At 39.3% G+C, this 25,007-nt stretch overlaps 1 protein-coding gene across 3 annotated transcripts in view; it reads left to right on the top strand.

Annotated features, from left to right (window-relative positions):
* The window catches only part of anks1b (ankyrin repeat and sterile alpha motif domain containing 1B), a 186,727-nt gene that overhangs the window by 117,998 nt on the left and 43,722 nt on the right, over positions 1-25,007 (top strand). For all 3 annotated transcript variants that reach the window (XM_087787324.1, XM_087787323.1, XM_087787322.1), the window contains exons 14-18: positions 5,163-5,752; positions 7,433-7,555; positions 11,283-11,352; positions 12,486-12,592; positions 23,437-23,535. In XM_087787324.1, coding sequence (XP_087643450.1) covers positions 5,163-5,752; positions 7,433-7,555; positions 11,283-11,352; positions 12,486-12,592; positions 23,437-23,535 — 989 coding nt within the window. The remainder of the gene's footprint in view (positions 1-5,162; positions 5,753-7,432; positions 7,556-11,282; positions 11,353-12,485; positions 12,593-23,436; positions 23,536-25,007) is intronic.

Genomic DNA, 25,007 nt, shown 5'->3' with positions numbered 1-25,007 from the left:
ATATTAAATGTCAACCTGCTTTTTGTTCACTTCACACGTTTTACTTTGCTGTTTCAACTTGTGAACATATGTCAAAACAGTTGAAACAGTGTATTATTTATGGTGTTAAATGTGGTTAAAGAATATATCTTCTACGAAACACTATTTAATTACTTTGATTGTATCCTATTTGATCTAGAGAGTTTGGTGAAAACAACAAGGCAAAACAAAGCATGTTACCAACTTTAGCTCTAAAGTTATTAATCAGATTTTTAAAAAAGAAATCTGACTCAAATGTCAACAGTGGGTTTCATAGATTCAGGAGATGAAAAGGTGAAAAAATGATTTATTATCTTACATGCTGTTTTCTAAATGCTCCATCTATTATATAAAAAAAAACATGTAATTGGCAAATAGGGAGTTGCTGCTTCAACACTTTGTATAATCTTTTATGAAGATCACATCTTTCATCATTTCCTATAACAAGCGGATTAGCCTCCCTGGAGTGTTAATACAATGTCCTGATTGAATTTCTCTCTCAAGGTGATTTATATGGCAGATGTGTTGTTCATTGTGACTTTGGAAGAAGGCAAACACGGTTGTTGTGTTTGCTGCATCAGCACTTCGATCAGATGCTTTAATTCAACAGCAATAAACCACTTTCTCAAACAAGCAACAACATCACAAACAGATTATTAGATTAATAAACACAGGCTTTGAATTTAAACTTTTTAAGGTCAAGGCAAGTGTTGCCTTAAAGAAGAGCTTACATCTTAGGGCACCAAGGCAAGTTGGAAGGGCACCAAAGCCAATGTGTATACATCTATTATTATAAACGAATATGTAATACGCCATGCAATTATCATTCTACCAATATAATCGTTTTCATTAGCGGCTTGTAGTCAATGTTTACAAAAAGTATATAAATCCACGTATGTTACACACTTGGTCGCTGACAGCCACAAATCAAAATTAACACACACGTAAACAACATCGACAGGTTAAGGAATTGGCGAGTTTCAAGGCCAAACAAACCACTAAATACTTTTGATGCTTTTAAACAATGAAATAAACGTACCTATAATAGTTGTGCATTTCGCTACGTTTTTCCCCTACAGCCTATAATCCCTCGTCTTTCCTTTTTTTCACCCTTTCCTTGCTCTGCATTTTTAAAGTTCGCTGACTGACCAAAATTCACCGAACACCTTAGCTCCTACGAGACGCTGATTGAGACTGTTGGCTGTTTCCGTCGTCAGTCAACCTTTGACACTAGCTTCCAAAATGCTGTTTAAATAACAGTCGAGTCGGGACGATTTTATTATGTTCATTCAAAGAAACAGTTACGCTACCAGTATTTATTAACAAATTAAAAGCCGGGGGCAGTCACAGCAAGTTCTTGCCGTAAACACGATTACATTTTTCGGGGCATTACGTCAAGTGAGGGTGAACCTGACACACAATTTGCTCTTTGTTGTCGGGAAGATTAAAAAAAAGATGTGGCACCATCATCATGAAAGTTTAATTTGGTTATATTATTAAAACACCAAAAAATGATGGTTTAATGTCAACTGTCATGAGACATTGATAAGGATCTGAACTCTACATTATACAATACAAGTGAGTGTTACCTGGCCAACGGTTCTAATGATTGGTGAGCTCTCAACATCCGCCGGGGTGCCTCAGGGTTCTTCTCTTGGCCCTATTCTCGTCTCACTTGAAATGCTATGAGCTTGGAGGCCAATGTGATACTCGACAGCCAAATTCTGATCAGTCATAGATAGTCATGCACAGCCTGTCCTTTTATATTCAAGCAGATGTTCTGTTTTTTGTCAAAAATCAAGAGTCCTTAAACCAGACCTTGCATAGGTGATCCACACTTTTATCAGTTTGAGGCTCCACTATTGAAAAAGCATGTATACCTTTTTGAAAAATAACACCTTTTAACGGTAATACATTTAAACGGTTCAGGATCCTGGCAGGCTTTTTCTCTCCACTGGCCAATTTTTGTAAACAGTCCAGTTACAAATCGTGGAGGGACTTTTCTTCTGCTGGCTCTTCTCCCAGGTTGTGGGAAAAGACGCCTCCAGATATCTAGACTAACACCAAGATGGCTGTTTTTATATTGTACTTTAACCTTTTTATAGAATCTTTTATTTCTTCTACTGCTGCTCACTCATAGAAGGCACTGTAAGAACCCGGTGACTAATGTATGTCTTTATCAATAAATGTTGATCGGGAATTATTAAAAGAAGACCGGATCGATTGAATGAGTGGATTCAACGACTGTAAATGAGCTCGAGTCTGGCTTCAGCTGCACATCTATTCATAAGAATTTAATGTGGTTTTAATGGGACTCAGTCAACCATATATTTTCTATAGAGTCTCACTCATACACTCAAACAACAACTGGTGCCAAACTGTTTCAAGAGGGACACATTAGATCATTAGAAAATGTGGTAAACATTGAAGACAGATTTTCAATAACCATTAAATCCATCCATATTTTATCTTCTATTTTATGTCAGGTTGCAGGGTACCAACATGAGAAAAGACTTCTATGCTTTAAAAAGTGTTTTTGAGGCAGGCAAAAAAGAGTAATTGTAACATGGCATAGGTCTTCCCACAAGTCTCTTTTTAAAGAAGGCAATAAGGAGGAGCAGTAGTTCTACTCTGAGTCTCTCCCTAATGTCTGAGCCCCTTAACTTATTTCTAAGGGAGCGTCCGGATACAATGCAGAGAAAAATGTATTTCGTACAAGTTGGTGACCATAGTAGTAACATAAATAGAATTGAGAGTTATGTCCTTTGGCTCAGCTCTTTCCTCATCCTTCATAGTACTTTAACAATCTCTGGTTGATTTTGTTATTGATGCTGTTGGTGATAATAATTGGATTGAGAGTCACAAAGGGAACCTGGACTTGGCTTTGAACAAGATGAACATGATGCCTCTGGATTTGAAGTTGGACTTGGGCGGCGAGATCAGGAATCAAAAATCAGGTCATAGAAAAATGTTTTGGCTTTAAAAGCTTGATTTAAGCCTCTCTGATATTTTCAATAAACATATGTAAAGAGTTTCCTGCATGATTTTCTCGGAGATATTCATCCACCACATGCCTATGCTGCATTATTTGTGTTGAACTCAAGAGTCACATTCCTCCTTCCGTCTGAATGTGTACACGCTGGAACCTGTTTGTGTGTTTGCAAGTTTCGCAATGGAAATGCAGAGTGACAGAGGGAAGCGTGGAAGGTGAAGTTGTACCGCTAGTTCAGGTGATCTCTTCCCCTCGAAGGTAAGACAAACTCTGTGATAGTGCTTGCTGGTTGAAGATAGATATAACTGATGGAACAGATCTCTGAAGCAGATCTTCATTCTCATCTGAATAATCCTTTAGATTCGTATCTTTTCAAAAAAGTCTTGACGATCAAAAGTCTCCTGATTAAATTGTAATGTTTTGCCAGCTGAACGCTTTTCAACTTGGACGTGAAACCCACGGCAACCTGATGCTGGGTGGGATAAAAGCGCCGAGGCTCTTTGTTGTCATGGTGACCGTCGGCTCACCTGTTGCTGCATTCTCCTCAGAGACAGTTAGCGAGACGTGAAAATGCACTGATTGTTCCAGCGATAGGGTCATGTTGAGTAACATAGTCAACTTACGGAGGCAGTACTCGTGCAGATCTGCGTCACTATAAGTATCAGTTAAAACTCGAAGGTAGGTCTGCAGGTGCAAGTATAGCCTAGGATTGACTTAAAGCCGAGAAGCTATATTCTTTCTCTTTGTCGAGTAAAGTGTGGAGGATTAGTCACAACTAATGAGCTTTCAGCCTCTGGGAAATATATAAACTTTAGTCGGTGTACTTCTGGATGAGTCATGTTTTCATCCCTCGCTTACCTTCAGACAGATAATGGGTGCTGATAAAAAAAAAAAAAGCAGTCGACAGCAAAGCTATGTAAGCAACACTGACATCCATCTAGAGGATTGTCAAATCTCATCAAACTGAGGCTGGTCTGAGTTCTTTTCATTCGTCCTGAGACAAGTGTTTCCAGTATATTAGAATTCTTTCTGGTCTGTTTTCGTGGCCGAAATGCAATTGTTTATTGCAGGGTATGAAGAGATGGAATGAAAATAAATATTTTGACACTATGGTTCCACTGGCGACTGCTGAAAAATATTCTAGGTGAAATGCACTTTTACAGTACATTTCTCTGCCTGCACCATTAAAAAGAGAGAAAAAAGAGAAAATAGTCCAAACTTGAAAAATATTAATTCAATTCACTTTGACAGCTATTGATGAATATTAATGTTTATTATTCTCCTAGTTAAGGTACAAATAAAAATACATTTTAATTATGCTATGACAAATTTCAAAGAAAATAAACCAAATTATTTAAAATATGGAAAAGGAAAAGGAAAGCTATAAACAACTTATCCTCTGCACCAGGACATCAGTTATACTTTTTACGCACTTATCACAAACAGACATAAAGAGACTGCAAATAAATGTTTTCTCTTAAAAAATGAAATTTCAGGGTTTGAACAGGCAAAACCCAACGTTGTTGACGTGACATCCGGGGTGTAAAACTCAGTCTCACAAGGGGCCAAAGTTGTATAGCTGTCATACTTCTGGGCTAGAGAGAACGACTTTATTTACTGGAGTCTCTCCTTTACCAAACCAATATTTATAATAATTTGTATAATAGTTGAAATCAGTAATCTCTGCTCCTTATTTTATCTTACATAAACAGCAACTTTCTGCCACAAAAAATGCGTTGGCGGGCCAGATTTGATTTGAACACATTTGACATACAGGATCACTGAGTAAAAGGAGAAATACTGCAACAACCTTTCCAGCAAAGAGACATTAACATGGCTGCATTAATAATTGAGTTTTTAATTCTAGCCACAGCTAACCGTTGTCAGTTATTATCCCTGCAGCTTAATGTAATGAAGGTCTTGTCAAGACTTAAAAAATAAGTTCTTGTACTGGTCACGGTATTCCTCACGATTATGAGTCAAATTGAAGAGTCGGTCAGAGGGTCCAGACTCATCCACAACACTTCACTTCACCCAGATATCGTGCGTTCATCCTTCAGTTGACGGTGTGGACGGATGACTCCATGTTTGATTCAAGTCATGTGTTTCGCTAACTTACTTGTCCAGCTCATCCCCGTCTGTTTTTTTGCAGACGACGGGCTCTACCAGCGAGATCAACCTGCGCCTCCGCTCTGCTCCTCCAATAGTCTCCAGGAGGAGCGCAGGAAGAGCCACATCCCGGAGGAGTTTGTGGGTCTGCTGCATGGATCCTCCCCTGCATGTGAAACACCAGAGACGCCGTACCAAATCTACAGCGCCAAACCTCGGAAGTACGCCTCTGCATGCGTCCAGAGCACGCAACTGCACCCCCCGGACTTACGCGTGGCCATCGAAGGGGGACCGCCTCGGGTTAGCTCCAGCTTGGACACGAGATCAACTAAGGACTCCGTGAAGCCTCAAGTTGTCTACAGGACTATATTCCAAACAACAGTGAACCAGGACCAGGCGACATCGCCCAACAGCGAGGTGGTGGTTCTGCAAAGCGGGTGGTCTACATTAGGTCACAACGGAGAGTTTTGTGAAACAGGAAGTGCAACTAAGGACGGTGCAGGTGTCGGCTACGAGGACAGAGCTTGCACTCTGGGGAGGATGAGGTCGATGCCCCGCAGTGTTCTAGACCTGCAGCTTTCCAAGTCTCTGTCCAAGTCTGATTCTAACCTGGTAGCGGTGTCACCCATCCAGGTATGTATGTCGTTTCGGATCACTGTTCTTCAAACATCATCAACACTGCCATGATTTGGGATATTCCTATATTATTCCTAAACCACCAATTTTCAATGATAATAGCAGCTATTTTACCTTTGCCTTCAACATTTTCCAGGAACTATATCTATATATATATATATATATATATATATACATATATATATATATATATATACTGTATATATATATATATACTGTATATATATATATATACTGTATATATATATATATATACTGTATATATATATATATACAGTATATATATATATATATATATATACTGTATATATATATATATACAGTGTATATATATATATATATATATATATACAGTATATATATATATATACAGTATATATATATATATATATATATACAGTATATATATATATATATATATACAGTATATATATATATATATATATATATATATATATATATATATATACAGTATATATATATATATATATATATATATATATATATATATATACAGTATATATATATATATATATATATATATATAACTGTGCTTAAATCAATCCTCTAGGCACTGTTGCCTCCAACTGCCAAGACACATAAATGGTGGGCGAGTAGGCAAAACTGGCTCATGTCCTCTGAATCGCTGAAGAATATCTCCGATAACTAATGCTTTAATGTCTTATAACATAACAAAACATGTAGAGATGGAGGGATCACTCAGTTCTCACCCCCATCTGTGACATTAGCATGTAGACAGACATGTCTTCTGTGTTACACATTTTCATTCACAGATTATGGACTCACTTCAATACTTCAGTCAACATCAAGTATGGAGCGTGTGTGTCACTAACAGCTAGCATCAAAATTTCAGTAGATACTTCTGCAGCAGTCAGAATGCCATCTTGTTTCGTTGTGGAGATTTGAAGCAAATATAGCTGATTTAAAAAGTGAATACAAATGTGAAAACAACAGCGAACATAAACAATTGCTCAAGCTACATCTGCTGCTGTGGTGGAGAAATCAAGCGTGTGTTACTTTTGTTAGCTAGCTTCCATAGTAGAAACTGCTGTGTCTCTTAAATACATGATTACTAAAAATTATATATTGATCTCAAAAGGTGTATATTTGTTATTAACTGTGTTAGAAGAGCATACTCTTACTAATTATTATCATTAATTATTATCTACTACAGTACAGAGTCCATTGCTCACCAACAGTATAATATAGAAACTTTCATTGGACTGCTTTTTTATTTCACAGTTGACCAGAGAATAATCATCCTTCCAGAATTTGAGCTGTCAAAAAGGCTCTTTAGAATAAAAACTGTATTCTATCGTAGCATTAACTCTATACAAAGAAGTTCAGACTTCTGTTTCGTCCTCTGGGACTGACTTGAAGAAACAGAATATTTAAAGCTTTACGTAGGTGTTTAGATCCCATATAGCAAATACCTTAGTTGCATTTTTGTACAGCTGAGAGTCTGTTTTGCTGACTGAAGGAGATCAGAAGCATCTTCTTAATAAAACACAATGAGGGCCGCGCTGATCCATGAAGCCAAGCACTTTTGGTTTCGAGCCCCTCCGATGACGTTGGTGATGGATGATGCTTTGATGATCACTTGAAAAAACATATCTTTTTGCAGCAGGATGTATGAAAGACGTTTATTTTGTTCAGGAGGAACACAGTGGAGGTTCTGGATCTCGGGGACAGGGTCCCGGCAGTCCAAGCCCTGGTGAAGGTGCGAGCCCCGGTGGTCGACTGGAGAGAACGCCGTCCTTCACTGCAGAGTGGGAAGAGGTAAAGCTTTCCAGGAAAACCCTTTCAAGTTTCAGTCTATGTTCGGGTGTGAAAGGCAGATGGTTGTAGTCCTGGGACACATGTGGGAAAACGTTTTCTCAAACTCGTAAAACTACACAACCTCCAAGTTAAATCAAATCAAATAAATAACCAGTCAGGTACCTGACTCAATCAGTGATTTTATATTTGAGTGCTTCAGCTACATCGATGTACTCCACATTTGATAGAAGCAAATTGAAAAAGTAATGAAAACTGCAAACACACAACCCACACAATCACAGAGGAAGGACGCATGAATCAGCTGTAAGAGTTGGTTTGATGGTTTCTTACTTAGAAAACATATTCATATTTATACCATTTTTGGACAGTGTCACTTGTAATTAAGTTACATTTTTAATCATTTGTATATTAATAATCATTTTGTGTTACACCTTAGTGTATTTGTATACCTGATAAAAGCAGACGAACACATTTCAATTAAACTTTCAGCAAATGTTGATACTAGGACAAATAACTGGTTAGTTACACATTTATCCATCAGTATTTTTAAGGATTAACTCCTCTTTCTATAACTTTACAGCTCACGATACAATTCAATACAATATATTTAATTATCATAACAATTTTTAGTAATATCTTGTGAGAGTAATAGGAGAAGTGAAGTCCAAAATATGTCCAAACAACAGCCTTAAAAGCCGTGGAGCCGGCTGTATCCTCTCATCCTCAGTCATTGCTGGGATCGCACAGAATTTTATTGTTCTATTAGCTGCCGAGAATTTAATCGCAGCACAAAAATGGAAACTGTGGATGTTTGCATGTTCATTCATTTATTTTCCGTGCCACCTAATGGGTGTTGCAGGGGGGGCTTGAGCCTATCCCAGTTTGAGACGAGGGGCACCATGGACTATATAAAACAAATTATTTTATTAGACGCACCTAATTGCATATAAATCAACCAAGAGTCATATTTTACAATGCTTAACAAACGCTATTGAATCATGTAGATGGAATGAATGTAGGTCCAAAACACCAATCTGCCACTTTAAATGAGCTGCTTGGCTGAGGTCTTCACTCTCAGAGTCCTAGTCTAGTATCTAGTGGATTTCTTTCCCTGGAATCACTTCAACAACTCTGCCGGAAAGAGAAGGACTTTGCGCTCTTGACTCAAGTAATTTATGGAAGCTAGAATCCCACTTGAAAATAAAAACAAGGGTTTCAAAGAGAGCCTGCTACAAAAGCTAATAAAAGTGTCCATCAGAAATAAGCTACGTGTGACTCCCTTGTCCAGAATGACAGCAGACCTCCTTGTGGTCATGCTGCACATTAACATTACGTTTCACCTTCATCGGTCAGATCCCTCCAGAGCTCAGAGGTGTGACCCTGGAGAGCTGCCGTCAAAACAGTCGAATCTCTGGCAGCAAATGAACATGGTTCTGTGTTGATCTGTGACATAGATTTCAGAGCGGAAGTACTCCTATTATTAATGGAAGAGCGTCAGGTCATAGGGATGTGATTTGTTTTCCGTGTGTTTGCCCGTGGCGTGACTCGTTTCAAGGGTGTCTGGCTGTCCCACTGGTCGCGGTTCTGTTCACACGCTCCATGTTTCCTAGCTCATGTTGTCCTGAGAGGCGAGCGCGGTGCGTCCAACATCAGGAAACCTCAATTAAGTCTGATTCCGAACATGCATGGAAGCATGAATCCACATTAGCATATAGTTGTTCATTAGCTCCTCGACTGTATTCCATAACTTGCTGATGTTGACTAATTTCCATACGGAACCAATCTCAGCAATTAAGGTGACCTTTGCTGTTGAATTGCTCTTCACGGGAGGATGAGATAAGATCGCCTCGGGGAACAGTTTTATGGGAGGAATCCACTTGATCGTTCTATTTGCAGCACATGCAGGAGAGGGATTTGTTTTAGAAGCCAGGGAAGCCCCGGAACGTTATCTAATCTGGAGACGGCTTCACACGTTGAGCTAGCAACACGCTGGGCTGCAAAACAAATTCATTATCGGGATTCACACTAAAAACTCTTCTCGAAGGTAATTTGTACTAGCATTTTCTTCAATGTTTGAACTCTTCAGCCCCTATTACGTTGTTTAAACTCACAAAGCGTAGATGTTAGAGCGTAAAGAACAACAAAAAACAGGACGTAAACTTGGAAACAAATGACGAAAATGAATGATCAATATGATGATGACACGATCGTACGTTTAAATCCCTGTTTGCTACAAGCTGTAATGGTCCAGAAAGAGTCTCCTGCAAAACTAAAAACTAAATTCCATCCCTTCAAAGCGTGATGACATACATGATACATGATTCATACAACTACCACACTTAAAGCGATTGTTCTCCCAAAATTCACTCATTTAAGTTATATTTTGGATCATCAGTTCCTTCATTAACATGAACATACATTTGTATCCTATAACTCTATAAAGGAACAGATTACTCTGAAAATAATCCCAACCCTTTAGTCGACATAAAGGTGAAGAGGGTAGAAGATGAGTAAAGTTTACATTTTTTCCAAGTATCTCTTTAACGATAGTCGTAGTCGAAAAACGGCACAACAATGAAATAAAAAAAGTAACATAATAAAGTTATCAAGTACTTAATTAAAGTCATATTTTTCTTTTGTTTTTTTTAATTATTATTTTTTAATCTCTAAGGCGCCCTTATTCCTTTCTTTTTCTTATCCTTTAATTCACTCAAAAATCAACACTGCGCCTTATGTTTTATTTGAAATGGCAAACAGTGCTCGCCAATCTGTCAAAATATTGTTAGACTTTGGTACATTTCGAAGCAACACCGCGGCCAATTCGCCTCTTGTGCGCCTTGTTGTCCAAAAGAAAAAAACTTTTTTGGCAGATGAATTAACACTCCAAAGCTAACATCTTCCTTTAACCGCATAGAACGTCAAGATTATCGTCATCGGAAACGCAACCCGATCTCTGAATCTGTCTGTTGGACAAAATCAAGCTCCTACAACAACCAGGTCACCGGAGAGATTAGCTTGTGAGAGCGGGATTAGTTTATGAGCCACTGGATGCCGAAATAATCGTGCGTGCAGAAATTAGAAAAAGTATTTCGTTCTGCACAAAATTATCTTGTCAACATGCTTGGCCTGCTTGTTTTCATGTACTGTGTAGTAAGTAAGTAAGTCATTTATATTTATAGAGCTTATACAGCTTTTCCAGACCAGAGTCACAAAGCACTTAAACAATCAAAACAATACTGAATAAAATATATACTTTAAAGGTTAAGACAACACCGAGACGAACATAAGAGTCTCCGATTATCAAGGTGAATCCTGCATAAATAAAAATGTCTTAATTTGTTTCTTGAAGGAGTCAGTAGACTCTATCAAGCGCACAGAGAGAGGAAAATCATTCCAAAGCTTAGGATCAACAGCGTAGGGATAAATATACTATTAATGCTGAATTGTCTTCATCAATTTTACTAATTTGTCACATTTAAGTTGCATGGATTTGAACCTATGACAGCGAGGCCATGGTTCTTTGACCTGTGATGAGTCTACGGGCGACAGTCAGATCGATGTGTGAGTCTTGTAGTCTGACACAAGCAAACATTTCCCTACTGGTCTTAAATCCTTGAGGGACGAACGATGGTCAAAAAAGCATCTTTATGTAACGTAGCACTTGCTCCAGATTCTGTTACTGGGATACGATCTTCACTGCTTCAACTTCTCTCCATCACTCCGACAGATCGACAAGATCATGAGCTCCATCGGCGCCGGGATCGGAAGTGGACTGGACATGGAGGAGAACTCTACAGGTAACAATGGCTCCTCCCATTCACACACACACACTGTAGTTTTCATTCATATATTTGCTTCACACAAATGACCCAACCCTGGTCTCTTCCTCACTGCCGCACATTGTTGCATGTCTTACCTGGGGAACCCTTCTTTGTCACCCCCTCTTTCACCTCCCACTACAGATGCCCTCCCCTCCCCTTTTCATCTGTGCATGTGATGCTCCGGCTAACCATGGTTACCACAGGGAGAGATCCTGCTTGTGGCAAAAAAAACAGCCCCCTTATCCTCCCACACCGACACACACACCACACACACACACCACACACACACCACACACACCACACACACACACACATCACACACACTGCAGCTACGTAGATCCACGCGGGGACCCGCAAGAGTGTGTGTGTCCACGAGCCGGGGCTGACTTGGAAGCCGTGGTGTTCAGATGGTTATCCGGGTAACAAACGAGATATCGACGCGCAACAAAAGATGGGGAGCCCGGGAGGAGAGCGACAGATGCAGGAGCTGATATAGAGAGCGAGGGAAAAGAGAGAGAGAGAGAGAGAGAGAGAGAGAGAGGAGGCTGCAGAAGCATACAGATGAGAGTGGGAGTTCTTCATAGAGAGAAATCAACAGCGCAGTCAGCGTCTCTCTCTCTCTCACACACACTCACACACACACACATTTGCGCGCTCAAACACCCGCGCACACTCGGGAGCAGCCAGGCAAGTGCAACAGCTGAAAAGGCAAACGGCTGCTGGAACGCGGATCTATTCCTCCCGTCGTCTCCGACAGGATCTAACACCCGAGAGCTTCTGGATACAACTTCAGCCTCCTTCCCACTCGGGGTTCAACACCCGGACGCTCCTCGCCCCAACTTTGCACCGGTGCATGCCGACCCTCTCCATCCCCACCATGCCTCCAACGTAGCCCTTTCCCCTCCTCTCACCCCCTTTTTTCTTTTAGTTGAGTTTTTTCCGCTTGCCTTGCTCGAAGGGTCCTGGGGAAAGCATGGCGGGCTCCTTTGACAGCCACTTTGCTCGCCACAACATGATGTGGCAGTGTCAGCTGTCTCAGCCGGACTGCCGCTGCTACCGCGTGGACGGCTACTCCCTACTGAAGCGTTTGCCCCTGCACCCCCTCATAGGTCCCCGCTGCCCGATGCAGTCCGTGGGCCAGTGGCTGGACTCCATCGGCTTGGTCCAGTACGAGAACCACCTGCTGGCCAACGGCTTCGACAACGTGCAGTTCATGGTGAGTGTTGCATAAAGATGCATTGTTGTCGTCCTCTGAGGAGTTTGTGTGTGTCGTCTCTTCACCGCCTCCTCCTTTCCTTACCCTCATTATACCCTTTTATCGTCTTTTTTTAAAAACCACATCCTTTTCACCTGCTCTCCCCACGTCAACACCGCCGCTCCCCACTGATGCCATGTGAGGTCCGCCCACGCACCGGAGTCCTACATCTCCACCACTGCACACACTCCTGATGTCAGAGCTGCACACACACACAGCGCTGACCAACACACACACTTTTGAAAACCACCTGTAGCCCCGAGGATTCTCTTCATCCGTTCTCTCGGGTGACGTCGATGCGCAGAGTTCTCACTCTGCGAAGCCCTTTGATGGCGTGAATGTCTGCAACGTCTTGGGTACAGTGGACATGGCAGAGGGAGGGAGATTATATGTGATCAGGCTTGGTTTCTGAAAACTGCGGCAGGGAAATTAATTGCTGACTGCATGTTTTAGTTTCAGCGTTCAATAATAATCTCCGGATGGAGGGAGTTTAAGATACATCTGAGGTTTAGGTGATGAAATCTGTGGGTGTATTGACCTTCTCTCAGAAGAGTTTCGGGTTATTAAAGTGAAAAACTAGTACTGATAATATTTGTTTCCACACATGGGATTTTGTTACGCGGGTTTCATTCGATTCGATATGAACCACAGGAATAGTTATTTTGGGTTTTAGTTGTCCATGATGAGGTCAATAAGATTACATAGCAAAGTTTCAATTTCTAATTCTGTATCTTCCAAAAATCTGGTCTTGAAGCCAAACTATTTAGTATCAAACCTAAACCCAGAGTTACTTGACTGGCTCATAGATTTCAAAGCTTTTATTTTTTTTGATTTGCTTTATCTATTGTCATTCTGTGCGTGGTGGATTTTTTTTTTTTTAACAAGCAATCGTTTAAAGGTATTTTAGACGCAAGAAACGGCTACAGGGGTTGTAAATGTAACTACAATAACTATATATTGCAATACAAACCAATTTTTAAGTGTTTTAAAGGTTTATGTAATTATTTGGCATCATCCTTATTTTGTTCAAACAAACAAAAACAACTCTTTTCATTTAAATATTTACATTAGAAAATGATCTTAAGCCCCGCCCACTTAAACTGCTCTCTCTACTGTAGATGAAATCTTGTTTACAATAACCACATCCACTCGGCTGTGATTAGTCAAACATCAATATTTGTCACTGCACATCATCATTCCCGGAAGTGTCCACGTCCAAGGGACTCGTTGTATAAACAAAGTAAGGCCTGATTACAGCTGGCTGGAGGAGGAATAAAGACATTATTATGTCATAATGGACTCGCAACCTCTCTTTCGCTGAGAATTTACACGGGGGAGAACTTTAAAGTAATAAGCTCAAAACTTGGAGAAGAAGACTTCAACATTTGAAACATCTGAGTGAGTCAGGAGAGTTGGGTTTCCACATTTTCACACCCTTTAATGAATAAAAAAAATGGAGAGATAACTCGGTGCTCCTGCCAGTGCGGGGCGCTGTGGGGCTAGCTTTTATTTACTTTTATATATAGATATGTGTTTTCTGTCACAACTGATTCACATTTGTTACTTGTTTAAGCATTAATATACTTCAGTGAAACTAATGATTTTGCTGCGATAAAAATTAAAGATACAAAGAACTAAATTCAGACAGGTTGACAGGTCTACTATAGATCAGAATAACATGAAAACTTACTTTAAAAATATTTATCTTAAATCTGATTCAGGTTTAACAATGAAAATTATAGACTTGCATGGCTTTATCTTGTGAAACTAAACCTGAATTATAATTCAGTCATTACGTATAGAGTATGAAGAGTTATCTTGAAAATTAAAATTTGTTAATATAAAAATTGAGTGATCAACTTCAGAGTTGTTATGGCAGGTTAACAACCTGTCAATACGTCCCTTTAAAGTCTGGTGGGAAGACTTCAACCAAAACCCTCGCATGTTTCCAGTCCTCATAGGTACTCAAAGACTAGTGCTCTCATAGAGTGGAATTATTTTTCAAGTGTCAGCAAAAACCATCAGAATAATTCTAAAGTAATGTGTGTGTATAATGTGACATGATTATTAGTAATCACAGCAGATGTGTGTCCACACAGCCGTCACAAATCGTTTCCTTGAACAATTGATCAGACCGGATGGAAAAAAAATCTGTCTTTACCTCCGTCAGACCTCCATTCATCCATCCCCTCACTACTGGCTTCCTTCATTATCCCTGCCTCATTTGCCGTCACCACACTTCATGGAAGCGTTTCTGACAGACTTCAGGTTCCTCCACTGGTGCAACCCTTTCTCTAGAGCTTTTCTCCAAAACTGCCGTCCCTCATGAGAAGCCTTAAGATTCAATTAGTATCGTAAAGAGCCGTGATGAAACGCCGCCGCCGACAGGGCGACTTCAAAGATGCGAGGGAAATTGTCTCTGTTCTTTTATGCGCGGAAGCATCGCGAGCATCCTCTCTCGCTCGCTTGAATAAGATTTGTTGTGTTGTTCGTGACAACAGCAAGAAGAATGCGTTCAGACCTTGGGAATTCTGGTTGCTGCTGCAAAAATGAAGACGCTGTTAACAGATATTACATCAGTGTTGGTGTGCAGGCGCGCCGGCCTTGAGTGCTGCAGGAAGTTCTCGGAGAAAACACCTGAAGTTTTGATTTTAACTTCTCTTATCAACCTCTTATCAAGGACACTACTTAAAAAGAACACTTGTGGTTGGGGTGTTAACTTATTATCAGCGAGATGAGAACATTAAGTCCTGCACAGTTTACCCAGAGGCAGAAGAATTTTTAACAATTTAATTTTCCCTTTAAGGCTAATAAGCAATTCCTTCTGATCAGCCACAGCTCCAAACATTAGTTCCTTTTTGAACTTCTCACCCAACAAGGTTGTATCGCTGCGCTAGGCCTGGATGATATATATCAGTCAAATTGATTAATTCAAGTTTATTTTTTATTTCATTAATGGGATAATTATTTGTGGATGTATTTGTTAAATGTAAAAATTATGGGTTTTTTTTAAGATAACAATTTTAATTCCAGGAGGGAAATGAGTGTTACAGTTTTTGTCTAAAATAAAAACCAAGCTCATGTGTATTTATTGTTTTTTTTTAATATGTGAAAAGTTAATAAATTGGTTATTCGATTTTTTTTTTTAGGCTGTATCGCCCACTCATGCCCTTTGCCGTCCTCAGTTTCATTTGTTAGAATAAGCTCTTTATTTGTCTCGAAAAATACTTTTTTTTAAACTGACAATAAATGAAAACTCTTGAAAGAAGTAGCATCTTCAGTGTGAGACACATTATCTGGCTGACATGTATGAAGTTCTTTTGTCGTCGAGATGTTGAGGCGTCACACAATTTAAGTGATAATCCGAACAAAAAAAATGTATGATTCGACCTGGTCGCTATTTATACCATATAACACGTAAACAATCTAGTTTTGTATTTGTAATGTCTTGCATTAAAAAAAACGGATCTTATTTGGCCCCAGGAACATTTTCAGATAAAAACATCAAAAATAAATGAAACTATTTAATGGCTGGTAAAAAACAACAACATTATACTATGTGCATGAAGTATACGCCCCATCATAACACTGGATGGTCTCGCATGGAGTTTGTTTTTGACTCATTTTCACCTGTTTTTTAGGGTTTTTTTTTTTTACCAAAACAAGTCATAAAGTTTACTTGTCATAAATAATTTTAGTTTAAAGAAAATCTGGTCTTTTAAAAAAATAAAACACCTTTCAGGCAGTATAAACAGATGACATCAGATTTAATATATTTTAGCCTTCTATGCAACAAGGTATAGTGGGTTAAAAATAAAGTTTTCAACCTTGAATTATTGTTCATCGTTAAAGAAGCAGAAGACACACGCCGATGACTCGAGCTGTAATAGCGTTAGACTTGTTTGTACGGTTGTCTTGCTGACATGGAGGTCAATTTCCCAGAGGACAGCGTACCTGCGCTTACAACCACATCCGTGGTGACCTCATCAGTATGGCAGACATCGCTGCAACTGAGCTGTACTTACAAGAATCTATTCAATTATCTCAGGCCTATCACAACAACAACAACCCTCCGTCGTCTCCACCAGACTCAAGGTGACCTCACATTAGACTTTCACCCGTTTCTCAGGTTAAGAACATAATGATCCTTCAGTCCTTTCTGATGCCCGCGGGACACATCGATCAATGTCCAATCACACACGAGCTCAGGATTACCTGAGAGTGAATGTTGAGACTCTTTTACTAGTTTGAGTCGAGTTCAGGGGTGATTTGACGATCGGTGAAGGTGATTTTTAATGATGAAGAAGAAGTTATTTTCTGTCTGAATAGTTTCCTCTAAGACATTTGAACACATACAATTTTGTTTTAACTTAACTTTTGACTTTTTTTAAATTCTTTTTTAAATATATTTTTTTAAGTTATAATTATTTTAACTTCAAAATCTTAAGTGTGAAAACCTCAGCTAATGACGAAACGGCCATTATTTATGTGGGCCACCGACCAGACCACAATCGACACTCAACGTCAATGTAACGTAAATGATAAACACACAATAATAAACACACGCTTTACCAACACTTTTGCTAACCTGACGTCATGTATTTTGCATGTATTATGCACCCAAGTATTGATATAATTGCACATTTTTTTTATTGAATATCAATATCACAGATGGTCAGAGAAATGTCTTGAACCTTAATTGTGAATAATTCAACTCTACATCGTGACCTTCCATGTCGTTAAGTCCTTCTGGCAGATCACATTCTTTTTTCTCGTGCCCTGGTCTGGAGACCAGGACTATAGACAGTCGAAACCAATAGACAGTCAAGGCAAAGACAAGACCAGGACTATAGACAGTCAAGACAAAGACAAGACCAGGACTATAGACGGAGACGAGAACAGGACTATAGACAGTCAAGACCAAAACGAGACCAGGACTATAGACAGTCAAGACCAATAGACAGTCAAGGCAAAGACAAGACCAGGACTATGGACAGTCAACACCAAGGTGGGACCAGGACTATAGACAGAGACGAGATCAGGACTATAGACAGTCAAGACCAAGACGAGACCAGGACTATAGACAGTCAAGACCAATAGAGAGTCAAGGCAAAGACAAGACCAGGACTATAGACAGTCAAGGCAAAGACAAGACCAGGACTATAGACAGTCAAGACCAATACGAGACCAGGACTATAGACAGTCAAGACCAATAGACAGCCAAGGCAAAGACAAGACCAGGACTATAGACAGTCAAGACCAATACTAGACCAGGACTATAGACAGTCAAGACCAATAGACAGTCAAGGCAAAGACAAGACCAGGACTATAGACAGTCAAGGCAAAGACAAGACCAGGACTATAGACAGTCAAGACCAATACGAGACCAGGACTATAGACAGTCAAGACCAATAGACAGCCAAGGCAAAGACAAGACCAGGACTATAGACAGTCAAGGCAAAGACAAGACCAGGACTATAGACAGTCAAGACCAATAGACAGTCAAGGCAAAGACAAGACCAGGACTATAGACAGTCAAGGCAAAGACAAGACCAGGACTATAGACAGTCAAGACCAATAGACAGTCAAGGCAAAGACAAGACCAGGACTATAGACAGTCAAGGCAAAGACAAGACCAGGACTATAGACAATCAAGACCAATACGAGACCAGGACTATAGACAGAGGAGAACAGGACTATAGACAGTCAAGACCAAGACGAGACCAGGACTATAGACAGAGACGAGATCAGGTCTATAGACAGAGACGCGAACAGGACTATAGACAGTCGAGACCAAGACAAGACCAGGACTAAAGACATTCAAGACCAATAGACAGTCAAGGCAAAGACAAGACCAGGACTATAGACAGTCAAGACCAATACTAGACCAGGACTATAGACAGAAGAGAACAGGACTATAGACAGTCAAGACCAAGACGAGACCAGGACTATAGACAGAGACGAGATCAGGTCTATAGACAGTCAAGACCAAGACAAGACCAGGACTAAAGACGGTCAAGACCAATAGACAGTCAAGGCAAAGACAAGACCAGGACTATAGACAGTCAAGACAAAGACAAGACCAGGACTATAGACAGTCAAGACCAAGACGGGACCAGGACTAGACAGAGACGAGATCAGGACTATAGACAGTCAAGACCAAGACGAGAACAGGACTATAGAGTCTAGACCAGGACTATAGACTATTGAGACCAAGACGAGACCAGAACTATAGACAGTCAAGACCAGGACGAGAAAAGGACTATAGACAGTCAAGACCAGGACTATAGACAGTCAAGACCAATAGAGAGTCAAGACAAAGACAAGACCAGGACTATAGACGGTCAAGACCAATAGACAGTTTAGAGAAAGACGAGACCAGGACTATAGACAGTCAAGACCAGGACGAGACCAGGACTATAGGAAGTGTAGACCAATAGACAGTCGAGAGAAAGACGAGACTGAGATAGCGATTAAAAACAAAAGCTTTTACTTAAGCTGAATTTTTTAACTAGTTTATCAAATACCACTTAAGTAAAATTCGTCAGATTTATGGTCCTTGGAGTACAATATTTTTATGCTTTTTTCCACCTTCGCATCCGGCAATAAAAAATTGAAAGTGCTCCCCCTGTAGCGCTAACTAGTTCCCTTGGTGATAATCTTTGTTCATATCCATCTTGAGAATATACGCTTTTGTAATAAATATATAGGTAGGAAAGTAATGAATTATAGAGGATTGTGGAGTAAAATGAGCACTTGTGTCTCGTATGACCTTTGCAGAGACGCCGGGGAAGGCAGCGTGTAGAGCAGGTTAGAGTACGAGTGTGTGTGTATTGAACAAACACAAGAAGAGTTAAATCAATTTCACCTCTCTGGATGAAAACATGGAGCTAAGAACATTATTAAAAAAAGGGATATGTAACTTTATTTCTTCTAAAATTGAGAGCTCTAAAAAACAAGATATTGTGCTTGTAAAATAAGGTAATCTCAGTCTGTTGTGTTTAAATTGAAATAAGTAAAAAATATCAACCCACAACTTTTGATGAGCGATGAGTGTGTTCATGATTGCCAAAATCTCACCTCACTAGCTTTTTGAACCCATTAAAATTGAAAAAAAAAAAAAGCATCTGTTTCCATTATGACTCCAACTGGGAGCGTTCACTCATCATCATCTGTTGAATCCCCGCCTCATGTTGCTGAGTCAGCGCCTCATTACTCTGCTTTGTTACGCCGTGGTCGACTGCTGCTCTCGCTGTTAATGAGCCTGGAGTCCGTCGTGGATCCGCACTCGTCCTGAAGGAGCCACTGATCCTCACTCGGCTGAGAATCCTTCGGAAGGAGCACTCGAGGGCCGGAGACGTCGTAATCCCTGCACGGGTGTCACTGCTCCATAGAAACGTTTATTTCATTTTCAAATCAAAGAGTGTAGCCGGAGTGTCCCGGGAGACTGGAGCGACCTTTGGTGAGGCCATAAAATAGAATGAGACGGAGACTTGTCGCGTCAGGTTTTTCACTTCTTCATGCAACATGATGGAAGAAGTGAAGTCTTATCTAGACTTTTTGTTTTTTCAAATTCAAAGAAATATTACATTGCTAGCATAGTGCCATGTAGCCTGAAAAGGATAATAAAATGTATTAACATAAATATTACTTAATAAATAAGAGTACTCTGGTACTAATAATACTTTTATTCTCACAATTAATGCAAGTTTATGATTATTTTGGACCAAGAATCATGGTGTATGTTTAATTTTAATACAGTTTTTCCATTCATATTCTCATTAAAACCACTTATAATTGAGGCAGAATTTATTATTTATTTGTCTTTAACATGCTGATAAATAACTTATCGTCAATCGTTATATTTATACATTTAAATAGTGAGAATGCACAAGATTACAAACAGTGAAGCTAAACTTGGACATGGTACCCGCATTAGATTCTAAATCCACATTTATCCACCAAACAAGACATTTTTATTGACAACCAAACACATAGATCACTGGATGCGATTCAAGCTCAAACAGGAAGTAGCCTCTCAAGCAGAGAAAATCGCATTTACCGATGTATTGTTTCTTTTATTGCCAATAAAAATGTCAAATGTGATTTGATTGCGATGTTCCAGTGTTCCTCTGGGAGCTCAAGTCCTATCAAGTTCACAAACTCTCTTTTGCTTTATACAAGTGCTTCCTGCTTAGAAGAAAAAATTATGTTTCATTTAAAGCTGAATAACTTTATTTAAACTTCATCGATTTGCCTCCAGAGTTGTTATAGCTTTATGGCGTTATCAGTCGTGGACCATGTTTATTGTTGTGGATGTTGACATGGTTTAAATTCACGTAGCCCGTCATGTTGTTTTCCATGGCCCACAAAAGCGTTTATCAATAAATGTAACTAAATATCTAAAACCAGATAAGCTTCACTAAATTCCACCAAATTTCAGGCTTTGTCAAATTATTTTACATTACAATTATTTTAGAAACATTACAGACTAAATGTGATACAAAAGGTACATTAAATAACATTGTTTTTAAATATAAAAAGTTATACTGATCCTCTTATATAACATCCTCTTGTCAAACGTTTGTCCGGACACAACTTTGTTTTAAAATTTTATTAATTGAGTTTGCAAGACTTTTTGTTCTCCCTGTGTTCAGAACATCTCGACAGTCTTGAGATGAATTAACCTGTAGGCCTGCGCGGATGGAGACGCAAGATAACAGTGCTGTGAGAAAGTTTGTTAGAAGCTTCATCTTTTTTTAAGGATCGCATGCGTCAAATTACAATTTTGATTCGTATGAGATGAAAGAAAGAATCTTAATTGATGCTATTTATATCCATGTGACGTCGAAAAGGTCAGAGAAACGTCTTGAACCTTAATTGTGAATAATTCAAGTCTACATCGTGACCTTCCGTGTGGTTAAGTCCTCCTGGCAGATCACATCCCTGCTTCTTTTTTCTCGTGCCCTGGTCCGGGGTGATTATTTCTTATTCTGTCGGGCCGTGTTCACGTCTGCTGCCGTCTACAGAAATGTCATATTTCTCACATTCCTCCTCCTTCTTGAGTCTAATTATCTGCACAAGATTCCGGACGTCTTCCTCCTCAGTCTCCAGAGGCCGATGACTGATGGCTCTCTGCAGTTTTCAGTCTACTGTTTTATTAAAGGTGGAGCTACGATGATGAGTGACACACATTGTTGAAGTTGCAGAATTTTGTAAATATTCAATTGTTTTCAGCGGAAATACAATGTTTCTCTTAACACCTGTGTGTAGTTGTTGCCCAGGCCACGCCTCCTTTCTCGTACCCTTAGAAAACACTCGCGATGAACAATAATAACATTAATATATGTCATAGATAAGAGCCTATGAACACAACGGTGACCCTAGCACACAATCGCACACATTCACATACACACGCATGCATGCACACACGAAAACAATCTTGCGTACAAATACACACCTACACACAATCTCACACACATTCACAGACGTATGCTTACTGATGATCTTAAATGCATGCATGCTCATAGATACAATCTCACACGTACACACATTGACGTACGAACATACTCACAATCTCAAACACACACAATCTCACTTATACACATTTAAACACAACACACATACAAATGCACGCACACAGAAAACACGCACAATCACGTACAGACAACCTCACACACACATACACACACACAGTCATTATAAGATGTGTGTCTCATCACTCTTGTTAATGTGAAAAGTCTAAATGGCAAAATAAAGAAATGCTAATAGAAACAAATGAGATGCGAAATTATTTTTTAAATACTTAAACTGCTTAAAGGTCAACTAGTGTGAAAACTCTAACCCTCCTGACTCACTCACATGTTATAAATGTTGAAGTCTTTCTCTCCAAGATGCAGTAAGTCTCTCATCACGACCATGTTTTGAACTTATTACTTTATAAAGTTCTCTCCTGTGAGGTTACGAGAGCGGAGTCCATTATGACGTAATTATTGCTTCACTCCTCCTCCTCGCTTTGTTTATATAACGAGTCCCTTGGAGGTGGAGACCTCCGGGACTGATGATGCGCAGCGACAAACCTTAATTCTTGATCAATCACAGCAGAATGGGTGTGGTTATGGTGAACAAGATTTAATCTCCAGAAAAACAAGTTTTTCCAGTGGGCGGGGCACATTTTCTAATATAAATATATTTATTAAAAGAGTTTTGTACAAAGAGACACATACTGATGAGTACAACATCTATTTAAGACACACATAAATCAACACATTAGTTGAACTTTAAAAAAAAAAATTTTTTTCATTCAAAATGAGGTTCTTCAAAATTGTAAGTGTAGTTCAAAGTATACAAGGCATGTACTTTTACTTGCCAATAACAGTGTTGGGAGTCGGTCTAGTCTAGTGATGCATTGATACAGTATCAGCTGTTTCATGCTGTTTCATGATACAGTGTCTTTGTTTCGAAAGGCCACTAGATGGCGCTCTCTTTGGAAATGATGCCAGGTTTCACTGAATGAGCAAAAGACTTTAAAGCAGAGAGTGCCATCTAGTGGTCTTTAAAAATGAAGAAACCGGATCGTAAAACTAGATACCAGATTAATTCAATCCAGTTCATCTGGGAAAATTAATTCTCGGATTAAAAAGCCATCATTACCAGCCCCCTGCTGCCTCAGCACCCCCTCCACGATCCGTCATAATCTGAGGTTCACTCGTTCAAGGTTAAAGCTCGTTTTTTTATATCAGCGTCTGCAAGTCACGATACATTTGTTGCACAAAAACTCATTTGTTTGTGTCTTTCCTCTGCAGGGCAGCAATGTTGTCGAGGACCAGGATCTACTGGAAATTGGGATACTCAACTCGGCCCACAGACAGCGCCTCCTGCAGGCCATACGGCTGCTACCCAGGGTCAGTGTTTCACCTCCGCTTTCATCGCTGCCATGGAAGCACCTAATTTATGCATTAAGAAAAGTTAGTCCATATGAATTTAAACCAATTCAAGATAATGTCAAATAATAGAATATAGTCATTTAATTTAAAAATCTACAAATCTACATATTAAATTAAACTGATGGTTTAATGTTTATTCCTCAATTAGCTTTTCCTGAAGAATTCCTAAAACTTGTGTATCACTGAAGTTTGGACACACCTGTTCTAGATTGTCAATGGCAAAAATATTCACCAAAAAAATGTTAAATTAATTTGCAGAAAGAATATGAATAAAACAATTTGAATAGCTGTTTGTAAACAAAAATGTAAATGTGGGAAATAAGATAATAACAGGTTAAAGTTTTAAAAAATAAAAGTATAAGCAAGTTAAAAGTATTTGAGTGTTTAAAGCGAGTTTTCTCATCTCCTCCTGCAGTGATGCTTGTTAGATCTCTTTTGAAAAACGAAGGCTTAATCGTTCCATCTGTTCGGCTCTGTGGCATTTTTCTCTCTGTGGGAGGCAGCGTTCCTCTCGAGGCGGATGAACACAGGATGCAGAGGAGTTCTTTGGGAATTCAGGGGTTTTTTACCAAAGAAACTTTTGTCCAAACCTAATTCTTCAAATTGACATTTTGGTGTGAAAGAAGACTCGTCCACGCACACGGAGAGAGAGAGTGACATTTCACTAATGAATTCTGGGTACGTTGGATCTGAAATGATCTGTCAGTTTCGGATGATGATGATGATGATGAATAAAAACAAAGTACGTTAACGAATCGGTTAAAGAGACGTCCATCTTCAGCCTTAAACACTTGTGAGCAAAGATTCTAAGAAGAATAAGATGAATGACGTCTAAGAATCCTTCAGAGCCTCTGAGGAAAAACACTTATGGAGGAAATATGTATGAGCCTGAGATCAAAGGTGTGCGACTGCAGAGCCCAACTTCAGCGGAAGAGCTCCGACCTGAAAAGGTTTCGAATCTTTATTCTCCTAAAGTCTGCACTTTCCCTCCGACTTTGCGGATATCACGTTTATGTTAACGATTTCTTTTAAACACTGTTTAAAGTCGGAAATAAAACCCTTTTCATTTTGTGATTCAATGGCTTTTTAAGCAACTGATGTTTCCTACTTTATAGCAGGAGTTCCTTCTGGATATCGGCTTCTTAATACATATAAGTTATCATTTATTTTAACTCCTAAACATTCATCAAGAAAGTAATGTACTTTAACATGTTTCTGGTTCTAGTATGAACGTTTCCAGAAACATTCATGAAAATACGTTCTTTACTTTTCGAGTTATTCTAACGAAAGACAGATGCATGCTGGGAAAACCTGGATTGATGGAGGAAAATGTTCAACCATTAAATAAGTAGCAAAAAGAAAAACTTATTATTATTATTTTTCACTAAAAAAATGTGATTTATCTGAATAAAAAGATAAAAGAAATAAAG

This window comes from Callionymus lyra, chromosome 3 (genome assembly GCF_982586985.1).
Source record: "Callionymus lyra chromosome 3, fCalLyr1.hap1.1, whole genome shotgun sequence".
Taxonomy (NCBI): Eukaryota; Metazoa; Chordata; class Actinopteri; order Syngnathiformes; family Callionymidae; genus Callionymus; species Callionymus lyra.
Note: the sequence above shows the minus strand (reverse complement) of the source record. Positions and strands in the feature narration are given on the sequence as shown.